This window comes from Ornithorhynchus anatinus, chromosome 3 (assembly GCF_004115215.2).
Source record: "Ornithorhynchus anatinus isolate Pmale09 chromosome 3, mOrnAna1.pri.v4, whole genome shotgun sequence".
Taxonomy (NCBI): Eukaryota; Metazoa; Chordata; class Mammalia; order Monotremata; family Ornithorhynchidae; genus Ornithorhynchus; species Ornithorhynchus anatinus.
In genome coordinates, this window is record NC_041730.1 from 110,364,970 (window position 1) to 110,377,861 (window position 12,892).

The 12,892-nt window shown below is 55.6% G+C and overlaps 2 protein-coding genes and 1 long non-coding RNA gene across 3 annotated transcripts in view; all 3 read left to right on the forward strand.

Moving 5' to 3' along the window:
* The window catches only part of LOC103166611 (maestro heat-like repeat-containing protein family member 1), a 43,650-nt gene extending 42,461 nt beyond the window's left edge, over positions 1-1,189 (forward strand). Inside the window, exon 31 of the mRNA XM_029059882.2 lies at positions 837-1,189. The gene's annotated coding sequence lies outside the window, so the exon portion shown is untranslated. The remainder of the gene's footprint in view (positions 1-836) is intronic.
* Positions 1,190-1,296: 107 nt separating this feature from the next.
* On the forward strand, positions 1,297-3,453 carry LOC103170021. The gene is made up of 4 exons (XR_003757831.2): positions 1,297-1,457; positions 2,014-2,208; positions 2,781-2,918; positions 3,366-3,453. It is a non-coding gene; the product is annotated as an uncharacterized LOC103170021 (long non-coding RNA).
* A 3,019-nt stretch (positions 3,454-6,472) lies between these two features.
* On the forward strand, positions 6,473-12,665 carry LOC114805408 (maestro heat-like repeat-containing protein family member 6). Its single transcript, XM_029060985.2, has 4 exons — positions 6,473-6,848; positions 7,128-7,230; positions 9,160-9,225; positions 12,149-12,665. Exons 1-4 carry the CDS (start codon positions 6,762-6,764, stop codon positions 12,376-12,378), a joined length of 486 nt encoding a protein of 161 aa, XP_028916818.1. The 5' UTR covers positions 6,473-6,761; the 3' UTR covers positions 12,379-12,665.
* The last annotated feature ends 227 nt before the right edge of the window (positions 12,666-12,892 follow it).

Genomic DNA, 12,892 nt, shown 5'->3' on the forward strand with positions numbered 1-12,892 from the left:
CCCTCTACCCCCCTTCACGTCTCCGCAGCTAAACCCTCTTCCCCCTTTCCTCTTCTCCTCCCCCTCTCCCGTCCCATCCCCTCAGCACTGTACTCGTCCGCTCAACTGTATATATCTTCTTTACCCTATTTATTTTGTTAATGAGATGTACATCACCCTGATTCTATTTATTTGCTATTGTTTTAATGAAATGCTCTTCCCCTCGATTCTATTTATTGCCACTGTTCTCTTCTGTCTGTCTCCCCCGATTAGACTGTAAGGCCGTCGAAGGGCAGGGACTGTCTCTGTTACCGATTTGTACATTCCAAGCGCTTAATACAGTGCTCTGCACATAGTAAGTGCTCAATAAATGCTATTGAATGAATAAATACTATTGAATGTGTCTCATGAATTAGACCTTCAAATTATTCATTCTGATCACTCTATTTGAAAATGCTCATCTGTCAGTCTTCCCCATTAGAGTGTAAGTTCATGGAGGATAGAGACTGGGTCTTGTGCTTCTGTTGTGTTTTTCCAAGGGCTAGGTATAGTGCAGTGCATCCAAGAGGTGCTCAGTGACGTCCATTATTACTTCAGGGCCTGGGGCTGGGGCTGGGGCTGAGGCTGGGGTTGTGGCTGGAGCTGGGGCCGGAACTGGGGCCGGGGCTGAGGTTAAACCTGGGGCTGGGGCTTGGAACTGGGACTGAGCTTGGACCTAAGGTTGGGGGTGGGATTGGACTGAGACTGAGGCAGGGCTGGGACTGCGGTTGGCTTTGGGGCTGGGGCTGGGGCTGAAGGGGTTGGGGGAGGATGGAAGAAGCGCAGGGAGGGAGTTGATTCCAGATCTGCTTTTCCAGATCGGAGACATCATCGACAGCATCTATGAGCGGCTCAGCACCCCTGGTGGACATGGCTTCTCGGCAGGAGGTGCTGGCGGGCTGTTTGTGTGCTCGCTGGCAACAACACCCGAAAGTGGTGCCGCCACCCTACTAGCCCGGCCCCTGCCCTGGGCAGGTATGGGCGTTTCTTCCGCTGCCCCTCCACGTCCGCCGCCCCACTGATCTAACAGGGATGGGGAACAATGCCTCCTCCCCAACCTGAACCCAGCACTCCTCCCTCTCTTCTTCTTGGGCTGCTTCCCAGTCCTCCGGTCCCCTTGCTTGGGCCCTCTCTCCAGTAGCCCCTTGAGGGACGGGGGACCGCATCTAGTTCCCACCGTGTATTCTCTCCCAGCACTTAAGTACCGGTGCTCTGCACTAAATAAGTGCTGAATAAACCCGTGGAGTAAGGCCGGCCAGAACCGCAAAGCCACGAGAGCTTCACGGCACGGCGGCTCTGGTCTCTTTAGCACCACGATGGAGCTGTGGAGGGGGCTGGGTACCCGGCGGGAGACCACGCTCAACGTCCTGCAGATGCTCATGACCATCCTGGAGGAGCCCCGCCGGGAGGAGGCCGAGATCTCCATTCAGCCCGTGGCGGTCAGCGGCGGGGCCCCAGGGCCGAGGGACCGAGGAAGTTAGAGCTTCAAGAGAAAAAGGGTCGGGGGGACTACAGGGGTCCGGAAAGCTGAGCGATGGAAGAGGGAAAGTGGATCTGGGGGCGGGGAGTGGGGAAGAGTGGCATCGTAGAGACTGAGGATGATTCTTGGAACTCTACGTCTAGGCTAGACGGGCTTGCTCTGGGCCACCGGTTTGGGGTATGAAGTTGGGGGAATAGGGCTTGTAGATCAAAGCCTGGGATTCTCAGAGAAGTGGTTGGAGTTTGAGGTAGGGCATAGAAGGGACCGAGGCTGGGATCAGGGCCAGAGCCTCCTCGCACCGTGGCCTGTCTTCAACTGACCCCGCGATTGATCAGAGGCGGCCCAATGGCAAGAGAGGGAAATGAAGCGGAGTCGCCCGTTTCCTGCTTATCTAGGCACCTGCAGGGGAGGGGATTGCTGGGGGACGAGGAAAAGGAAGGAGGCGGGGGCGGGGTCTTCAAGCCTAGAAAGGAGAGGTCTGGAGCTGAGGCCCGGGCCTGCTACCCCCACCCCAGGTGACGTGTGCCCTGTGTGAGATGCTGTCGGGCCCCGAGTGTCAGGCGGCCGTACAGGAGCTTTATCCCCGGCTTCTCCTGGCTGTGCTCAACCACCTGAACCAGGTCATCCAGCAGGACGTCCCCCCGTGCATGGTCGTATACCGCCAAGGAAGGGCTCTCTGGGGGCCAGGGCAAGGTCTATGACCCCGCCAGGTGAGGGGCCCACATGCTCCAGAATGACCCCCTGCCCTCCCCATAGCCTCCTCGCATCCCACCCGGGAGATTCCAGGACTCTTCCGGATGGGGCCATGCGGTTCACACGCTTTTGCATGCACACATCTAACTCATTCATCCTCCTCCCCTCAGTGGGAGTGGGTGGGCCGGTCACCCCGTCTCACTGACCCCAGGAACCTAGCCACTCCCTCGCTTTCTCCCCTGACCTTCACATTCACACCCATCACAAGCCAAAATGCTCTTCTTTTCATTCCCTCACACATTCGTCTCTCCTTTTCTCCTTCCCTCCCTCCCATAATCACCCAGGATCCTGTCCCACTCTCAAATCCTCCTTCCTGCTCCCGCTGCTCCCTGAGGCCTCCTATGCCACCTGAAGACATCCTGGGGCATGTCCAGTGACTCTTGGCCCCTCAGGCAGCCAACTTCAGTCTGGAGGGCTGGAGGCTGGGCCTGGGGATGTGGCTGAACAGAATGTCAGGGCAAGATGCTGGGAAGCCCTGTGGTCACTCAGATGCTTCTTCCCCACTCTGGCCCTCCCCTGCCTCCTGCAGCTGTGCCTTGGAGGTCCTGAGAACGCTACTCCTGGCTGCAGAGTACCTGGGAGTGATTGCTCACGTTGATCAACATCGGGGTTGGGACCTGCTGTCCAGCCCCAGGGACTTCTATCTAGGGGTCATAGAGTTGACGAGGTGAGAGGCCAACACTCTCTTCCCTAAACCTCCCAGCTCTAGCCTCCACTCGGTACTATTTAGCGGTCTTCAGCCTCCCAATCAAAACTCTGTAATACTTTCCACCCGCCGATCAATATTACCTAATCGCCTCCACCCTCCAATCAGTGCTACCTAGCAGTCTCCAGCCTCCCTAACGGTCCTGTCTCTCAATCAATTTTGCCTAACTCTCCAGCCTCCCAATCGATACTGCCTAAGTTCTCAGCCTCCAATCGATACAACCACCAATCTCAGCCCCCAGTCGATTCTACCGAGAGTGTCCAGCCTCCTAATCGATATCGCCTAACAGTCTCCAGCCCCCCAGCCTCCCGGTCTTCACCGTCTTTTCCCCGAAACTCTGGCTTCGGCCGCTTTCTGAGCCGGAGCCCTCCCTGCGGCTAACGTTCCGGCTCAACGTGTCTCCTCCAGTGGCATGGTGAAGAGCTGTGCCCCGCGCATCCTGCTCCGCATCCTGAACCAGATCCGCCCGCTCCTCAACAGCCAGAATGAGCAGAAGCAGACCATGGCCAGGGCCTGCTTTGCTCAGGTGAGGCGCTGCTGGAGGGCTTGGCTTTTCCAGCTCCGCCTCCGGAGCCCGTAAGGGGCCCGGCAGTTGGACAAAGCTCCAGGCCCCAGAGTCCCGCCGGCTGGTCCGGTCACCTCACCTGATGGCCTGCTGCCGACCCCACGATCCACCCATCCTTTGGCTCCATCCTCAAGCCCCGTCCATCCTTTCTTCTCGAGCGCACTCGTGGGGGCCCCTCCCGGCCCCAACCCCGACCACCCCATTTCCTCTGAAACCACCCCATTTCCTCTGAACCTTCCCGGGCAGTTGCTGAGGAGGTAGGAGCTGGCCAGGCGGGGCTCTATCACCCGCCGGACGTGGGTGGAGGCCGCTCTAACTCCACCACCTCTTTACAGGCTCTGGCTTCTGGAGCTGAGGGAGGTGGGCAGAGTTTCTGGTCAGAAAACCCTGTCCGGATCGAGGTCAGTTCCCCCTCCTTCCCTCTCGTCTCCCCGCAGCTTCTGTGGCACCGCACCGTGGCCGAGACCCCGGAGCAAGACTTCTTGGCCCAGATGATCAAAGTGGATGAGGGAGCCGAGCCCCTCATGAGGGAGGTCGGTGCTGCGGGGATTCAGCAACTGGCGCTGCACCCGGGAAGGTGAGATCGCTCCACACTGGGTGGCCGTGGAGGCGGGTGGCGGCGAGGGGAGAGGAGGAGCGGGACGAAGCCAACGGAGGGATCTGGGTGGCTGATGAAGGGGAAAGCTGGCATCCAGATGCAGGGAACCCTCGACGAGTGGGGCATGTCTAATCCATCTCACCTAGATGTCCCTGGTCCCACCCCTGGAGCCCCAGTCTTCATCAGTCACAATCATTGATTTAGTGCCTCTAAGGAGTAAAACACGGTGTTAAGGGCTGGACTTTAAGTAAGACACAGTCCCTGACCCACATGGAGTTCTCAAATCTGAAGCGGGTAAGACAGACCCCTGGAGGAAAAGCCACCCTCCATTTCAAAGTAATCAAATGCAATTCATCAATCGGAAAGTAACGGAAGTAAAAGATGGTTTGTTACCTCTTGGAGGGGCGAAGTCCTTGGGTTTCTTCCCCATGTTCTCAACACTGTGCTGATGGCTTCTGATCTCGGCTCTGACACCTGTCTGCTGTGTGACCTTGGGCAAATCACTTCTCTTGGGCCTCAGTTACTTCATCTGTAAAATGGAGATTGAGGACTCTGAGCCCTACGTGGGACGGGGACTGTGCCCAACCCAATTTGCTTGTATCCATCCTAGTGCTTTAGTACAGTACCTGGTACAAAGTAAAGCCCTTAACAAACATACCAATAAATATTATTAATCATTATTATTATTATTTTTGCTCATCCTCCTCTCCCATGGGAGCCAGGACCTCTTTCCCAGAGTTGGAAGGAGGAGAGGAGCTGTATCTGGTCATTAGGGCCCCCCTCCCCTGACATTCCCTGGATTCTTTGAGGCCTTCAGGCTCCAACCCCCAGTTTCCCTGGGGCTCCAGCTCCCCCAGTCTCCCCAGTAGTATGCCCAGACAGGACTGGAGTGAGACGGGTCCCTCTGCCTGGCAGTGGGCTGCCCTGCAGGGGGATGCTGCCCCTCTCTGAGAGGCTTCCTGAAGGAGGAGGAAGCGGGTGACCATCCAGGCCGTGAAGGGGATGCGCAATGTCATCTGCACTGGCCATGGCGAGGAGACCAAAGTGGCCTTCTCCAGCATCTCCCAGCAACTGCGCCCGCCGCTCATTCAATGATGTAGGGGTCTAGTTTCGGGGGCTGGGTGTGGGCAGGGGGCCTGGGGCAGGGGCCTTGGAGGGCAATGGGGGGAGGGAACAGCATAAGGCAGCAGTGTATTTTGGAGAGGATACCCCTTGGCAAGACATAGGAATTGATGAGGGATGTGCTTCTCACCTAGAGAAAGTCCAATGGAGCCAAGTTCCTCACTCCCTCGCTGCCCCCAGCCTGGGATCCAGATGCTCTGGGCTGGAGAAGGACTCCTCTGTGCTGGGGTTGACAAGTTCGGAGCAGCACAGTGGCTTAGTGAATAGAACACAGGCCGGGCTACTGGTCTGCTGCGTGAACTTGGACAAGTCACTTCATTCTCTGTGCCTCAGTTGCATTCATCTGTAAAATTCAATTGTATTATTGAGCGCTTTCTGTATACAAAGCACTGTACTAAGCACTTGGAGAGTACAATATCCAACAACAAACAGACATTCCTGTAAGCCCCAACATGGGACAGGGACTGTGTCCAACCTGATTAACTTGTATCTACTCCAGTTGCTTAGAACAGTGCTTGGCTCAACAAGTACCATAATCATTATTACTAATTAGCGATTCGGGTGTGGGAGGAGGGCGGGCCGAGGAGTGGGGGAAGTGCTCTTTGACACTGTTGTGGGAGAGTAAGCAGCTAGTGAAGGAGGAGGAGGAGGAGGCCCGAGAGTGGGGCAAGCAGCCCTCAGTTTACCTGACAGCCCCTTTGCCGCTGTTCTGTCCCTCGAAACGGTTCCCTCCCCTGCTGACGAGCTCAGTCCGGCCTGCCCCTCTGCCCCTGACCTCCCCTATCCCTCTGTCCTCCATCCTACTTCTGCCCCTCCTCCCTCTTGCCATCCACCCTCTGCCCTCTGCACCGACAGGAGCGATGCGGGGTGCGCATCTCCGCCACGGCGGCTCTGGCCGGATGCTGCACTGCGTGTAACAAGTTCGCGCTCCAAGCTGCGCAGGGAGATCTGTGGTTATGGTGCGCTGCTGCTCAGCATGCAGGACAACAACTCGAGTGGTCAAGGTCAGAGTCCCACCTCGGCCCCTCTCAACAGCATCCTCCCAATCTCTTCCTCACTCCACCACCCCCATCTCATTTCGTCTACCCACACCATCCTACCCCACCCCCCAACCCATCCTACCCCACCCCGTCCGTGCTGGGGAAGAAAGTTTAGTGGTTGCCGGGAGCCATCCTGTCCCATCCTATCCCATCAGCCCTGGTTCTGCCCGCCACCTCTCCCGCTCAGCGGTCCCTCGCCTGTCTCTGGTCTGCCGCAGTGCTCAGCCTCCCTGTTCCCCCAGCTCCTCCCACCCTTGCCCTGGCTTGCCCACCACCCAGGTCCCTTTGTTTCACCAGGTGCCCCCGCTCTCACTGTGCCTGTCCCGTTGGATGCCCGGGGCTCACCTGGGCTCCCGATCCAGGCGGGCGGAGGGAGGGTGAGGTTCGGCTGGGTCGGGTACCCCGCTCCCGCAGCCGCCGGGGCTCTGCTGTGCCGCACTCAGGCTTGTGGAGGGGCCCTGACTGCGCTGGCCCGGGTGATGGGGTGGACGGCCCCTATGCAAATGTTCCAGCACATGACCCTGAGTGACCACATCCAGGTCCTGGCGGAAGCATGCAAGTACCTGGTGAGTGGGCAGTTTGGGGGAGGGGCGGCGGGCGGGGGCGAGTGGCGGGCAGGCCTCTGCTCAAGGGTGGAGATTTGCCTAGCTGGGACCCCCAGGGACCACGGCTTCCATCCGTTCACACGTCTCCCATTCTGCTTCCTTCCCGAAGCCCTCCTCCGTCCTCTTGGGCCACGCTTCTCCCATTTCCCCAGGCGTTCTGGTCCCCGATCCCTCCCCACCCGACTCGCCTGCTGAACGCCCCTCCCTCGGCCCAGGATTTCAGACTCCTTGTCTCCGCAGACCGTCAATCACTGGGACATGGTCGGGGAGTTCTTGCTGCAGAGCCTGGCTTTCCTGAAGAGCCCCCAGTCTTTCCTGAGGGAGGCGGCGGCCAGCTTCATCGGTACAGCTGAGACCCACCCATCCTCTTCTCTCTCATTTTTCGCCCTCCACCTCTCCCCTTGCCCCCTCCACCGTCCCAGCTGGGTTAGAACTGGGCCAGGCTTGGTCTGGCCTCCTGTTTCCCTGACAGGGTGTCCCCTTTTAAGGAAGCTTCATCTAGGACCCTGGGGTCCTAGAAAAACGATCAGGATGGAAATGGCATCGGAAAGGCCGGGGAGGAGGAGCCTTCTCTTCCACCTTTCTGACTTGCAGGGTCTTTCCCCTTGACCCAGAGTCTCTACTCCTGCGGGACGTTGATAAGTCTAGCTGGCTTGACACGGGTCCTGCTCTCACCCTCACTACTGGACTTGGTATCCCCTTTTGGAGCCCCTGGGCTTTTAAGCCCCATCGGTCTCCCTCTCCGGGCCCTCCCCCGTCCATGCTCCCAAGCCAAGTCCCCTCTCTCTTCCTGCCTTCCCACCGGCTCTCGTCGGCAGATGAATGAGGGCGGCATGGCCTAATGGAAAGAGTGCAGGTCTGGGAGTCAAAAGACCTGGGTTCTAATCCCAGCTCTGCCAGTTGAGTGTTATATAATAATGTTGGTATTTGTTAAGCGCTTACTATGTGCAGAGCACTGTTCTAAGTGCTGGGAGAGATACAGGGTCATCAGGTTGTCCCACGTGAGGCTCACAGTTAATCCCCATTTTACAGATGAGGTAACTGAGGCACAGAGAAGTGAAGTGACTTGCCCACAGTCACACAGCTGACAAGTGGCACAAGCCGGGATTCGAACTCATGACCTCTGACTCCCAAGCCCAGGCTCTTTCCACTAAGCCACACTGCTTCTCTATATGACCTTGGAGCCTCAGTTACCTCATCTGCACAATGGCTATTAAGATCATGAGCCCTATGTCGGATAGGGACTGTACCCAACCTCATTATCTTGTATTCATTCATTCATTCAATAGTTTTTATTGAGCGCTTACTATGTGTAGAGCACTGTACTAAGCGCTTGGAATGGACAAATTGGTAACAGATAGAGACAGTCCCTGCCCTCTGATGGGCTTACAGTCTAATCGGGGGAGACGGACAGACAAAAACAATAGCAATAAATAGAATCAAGGGGATGAACGTCTCATTAAAACAATGGCAAATAAATAGAATCAAGGTGATGTACATCTCATTAACAAAATAAATAGGGTGATAAAGATACATACAGTTGAGCGGACGAGTACAATGCTGAGGGGTGGAGAAGGGAGAGGGGAGGAGCAGAGGGAAAAGGGGGGGATAAGAGGGCTTAACTGAGGAGAGGTGAAAGGGGGGTAGAGGGGGAGCAGAGGGAGCAGAGGGAAAAGGGGGAGCTCAGTCTGGGAAGTCCTCTTGGAGGAGGTGAGCTCTCAGTAGGGCTTTGAAGAGAATTAGTTTGGCGGAGGTGAGGAGGGAGGGCATTCCAGGGACCCGTGGAGGACGTGGCCCGGGGGTCGACAGCGGGATAGGCGAGAACGGGGGACGGTGAAGGGGTGGGCGGCAGAGGAGCGGGAGCCGTGCGGCAGGGAGTGCTGTAGAAAAAGAGAAGGGAGAGAGAGGTAGGAGGGGGCAAGGTGATGGAGAGCCTTGAAGCCTAGAGTGAGAAGTTTTCGTATCCAAAACAATAGTTTCAGTTGCCTGGCACATGTAGGACACTTAACAAATACCGTCCAAAAAACCCTCCCAAAACTGCAGTTTGTCAATTCAGGGGCTTCCTCCATCTTGTGGGAGTATAAGCTTCTGGAGGGCAGGGTTTGGATCTACTTAACTCTATTACCACTCTCCCAAGCACTGAGTAGAGTGCTCTGCCACAGAGTAGGTACTCAATGAGTACCACTGGTAGATTGAGATCCCCAACTTCCTTGGAGTGGGCTGGTGAACGGTGGGGTCTCTGGAAGGTCAGCGAGTCAATTCCTGCCCCCAGGACTGACCATCAAGAGGATGAGCCTCATCCATGTGCAGGAGGAGGATGTGGAGCTGCTGATCAGCTGTGAGTCCAGGGCAGGCCCTCGTGGGCTGGAGGGTAGGGGCACGCCCTTTCTCAGGACCGACCCCATGGCAGGGTGGAGACTCGGCCACACGCAAGAAGGATCCCCAACCAGTCTTTCTTCTTTGGTGGAACCCAAACATACAAAGCTAACCAAACGTGACTTGGTGGCAGAGGTGGGAAATTCCTCTCCTCCAATTCTCTCCTTGACCCCCTCCGATCTGGCTTCTGTCCCCTTCGCTCCATAGAAACCACCCTCTCACTGGTCACCAGTGATCTCCTTCTTGCCAAATCCCACGACCTTTACTCCCTCCTACTCTTCTTCGACACTGTAGACCACCCCCTTCTCTTGGAAGCGTTATCCGAACTTGGCTTCACCGATTCTGTCCTCTCCTCGTTCTCCTTTATCTCTCTGGCTATTCATTCTAAGTCTCCTTCACGAGCTGCTCCTCTGCCTCCCACTCCCTAAATGTGGGGTCCTTCAGGTTCAGTTTCCTTCTGAGTTCTATTCTCCGTCAGCACCCACTTCCTTAGAGAACTCATTCAGTCCCGTGGCTTCAACTACCACCTCTGTGTGGATGATACCCAAATCTACATCTACCCTGATCTCTCTCCCTTTCTCCAGTCTCGTATCTCCTCCTGGCTCGGGACAGCCTCTACTGGATGGTCCTCCGGTCATCTCGAACGTAACGTGTCCGAGACGGAGCTCCTTCTCTTCCCACCCAAAGCCTGTCTTCCCCCTGACTTTCTCATCAGTGTAGGCAGCACCACCATGCTTCCTGGCCCCCAAACCCAAAACCTTGGTGTTATCCTTGATTTCTCTCTGTCATTCAACCCACATATTCAATCCACATCTAATCCTGTCGGTGCCAACTTTACCACGTCGTTAAAATCCGCACTTTCCTCTCCATCCAAACTGCTTAGATGTTAATACAGTCTCTCATCCTAATCCACCTAGATTACCGCATCGGCCTCCTTGCTGACCTTCCAGCCTCATGTCTATCCCCACCCCAGTCCACACTTCACTTTACATTTTTCTACAGAAACATTTCTACATTTTCTACAGAAACATTCAGGACATGTCACTCACCCTGCTCCTCAAAAAACTCCAGTGATTGTCCGTCCACCTCTGCATCAAACAAAAACTCCTCACCATTGGCTTTAAAGTCCTCCACCACCTTTCTCCCTCCTACTTCACCTCGCTTCTCTCCTTCTACACCCATCCACACACTTTGCTCCTCTAGTGCTAACCTTCTCACTTTGCCTCCATTTAGCCTGTCTCACCACCGACCCCTAAACCACATCTCACCTTTGGCCTTGAACACCCTCCCCTCCTCAATCCGACAGACAATTACTCTCCATCACTTCAAAGCCTTTTTGAAGGCACATCATCTCCGAAAGGCCATCCCAGACTAAGTCCCACCTTTCCTCATCTTCCACTCCCTTCTGTGTTGCCCTGACTTGCTCCCTTTGCTATTCCCCCCTCCCAGTCCCACGGAATTTATGTACATAACTATAATTTTATTTATTTGTATCGTTGTCTGTCTCCCTCCTTCTATACTGTAAGCTTATTGTGGCAGGGAATGGGTCTGTTTATTGTCGTACTGTATTCTCCCATGCGCTTAGTACAGTGCAGTCCACACAGTAAGCGCTCAATAAATATGATCGAATTGAAATTGAATTGAATGGGGACCCTCCCCAGATCCATACCCTCTCCCTTGAGATCCATTCATTCACTCATATTATTGAGAGCTTACTGATTGCAGAGCAGGGTACTAAGCTCTTGGGAGAGTACAATATAAACACTAAAACTGATGTAATCCCTGCCCACAATGAGTTTTCAGTCTAGAGGAGGACACACATTAATATAAATAAATTACAGATATAGCAAATTACAGATATAATACATCAATTACAGATCCTGCCCGATCCACCTCTCGGCCTCCTGGCCCTGGGAGAGATTGAGGGATCGCGGGGGACAGGAGATTTCTTTGCATTTTCCACCAAGGCCTAGAAAGACTTTTTTTTCCCCTCTCCTCCATCTAGACTCTCCCACTGATGCTCCTATCCTTCCAAGTGCTCTCTCTCTCTGCTTCACCATTCCTCTCCCTCTCCATCCTTCCCCGTCCTCTTCCTCTCCCGGGGCTCTGTCTGTGGACCTCTGACATTTTGCCATTAGGTAAGTGGCCACCAGTTCTCAGTGGTCCCTCAAGACCAGTTGCGGGTCGGAAGACAGCTATAACTTTCTGCAGCCTCCCTGAGAAAGCCAAAGGGATAATTCCCATAGAGAAGGCAAACTCCTCTGTGTCTCCCCACTGCTCGGAGATTCCAGCACCTGGAGTACTGGTTGTTAGTTCTTGGATCGCCAATCGTCATGGTCCTCGGGACACTGGTGCCATTGTGTACCGATTCTGAGCGGAGGTTTCTGCGGTTGGGATCGACGGTTCCGAAAGCCCTGGTTCAGCTCATCGGAACTCTAGGTGCTGGACCTCAGGGCGAGGGACCCTGTGTCTCACTCCTCCTATAATCCTCTCATGCTTTCTGCACAGTCCAGGGCCAGGTTTCACAGAAGACCCATGGAACTGGTTGATGGGGGTGGGGAAGCCGTTTGCACCAGCAGCTGCGTTTCGTCTTTCCAATAAAAAGCCCCTGTGATGCCCCTGAGGATCAGTCTTCCCTTTCGTTGGCCGCAGGGATGGGCCTCCTTCTTCTGAGGAGCAGTACCCTTTTCCTCTAATTAATCTAAAAGCTTCCCATCCTTTTAAAGTCGTTGATAGCTCTCAGGCCTCCCATTTTTCAGAACAAACACCAGTTTTTTTAGCTTCTTCTGAGCGGTCTCCCACCATGAGGGATGGAGCGGGATACTCTAGGGGGAGGGGTGGGGCGCGGTTCAAAGTGTCTGAGCCTCCTCTTCTTTCTCCGACAGCCCTCCGGGCTCTGAACAACGATCCCGTGGCCACCGTCCGTGCTGTGGCTGTCGCGGCACTCAGGAACGTGGACGTGGCTGCGGCATGCCCCAGGTGGCTGTCTCCCGGCTTCGGCGCCTCAGCAACCGCATCTTCCAAGGTTCCAGCCTGCATACGCATCCCAAGAAGCGGCTCTTCAAAAGCCACCTCGCCGGGGAGTCCGCTGATAGGCTCGGCAGCAGTTTCATGAACTGCTTTAGGAACTGTTTTTCCAGGAGGTGGTGGGGCAGAGGTCAGAGAGTGGCGGAGGCCCAAGGGACTGAGACAGGAGTCCGGTAGGAGGAAGACTTCTGGGGGTCCTGAATCAAGACCGTGAGGATTATCCAACCGAGGTTGTGTCCCTTCCGAGGGTCAGGCTGGAAGCCCAGCCCCAGCCCCGGCCCCAGGCCCGGCCCTAAGGCTATTGCTGGGAGCCGGGCCTGTAGAGGAATGACTTGCGTCTGCCCTCATCGCCTCAATAAAACTCTTTAAATTCTAGGATCTCGTTGAGTCCATCCCTCACGGTAGTGGGCTGAGCTCGGGGACACGAGGCCCAAGGCTGCTAGAGTTTGAGATGTGGCATGTGTTGGGAGACTTTGGAGGGAGCATCCTGCCCGGAAGGATACGCAGTCTCAGTCCCAAGAGTGATGAGGGAGTGCTATGGGGCAAACCAAAGGTTAGGGGATGGCTTTGCCTGGATTCTGGAAAAAACGCAGGGAGTGAGA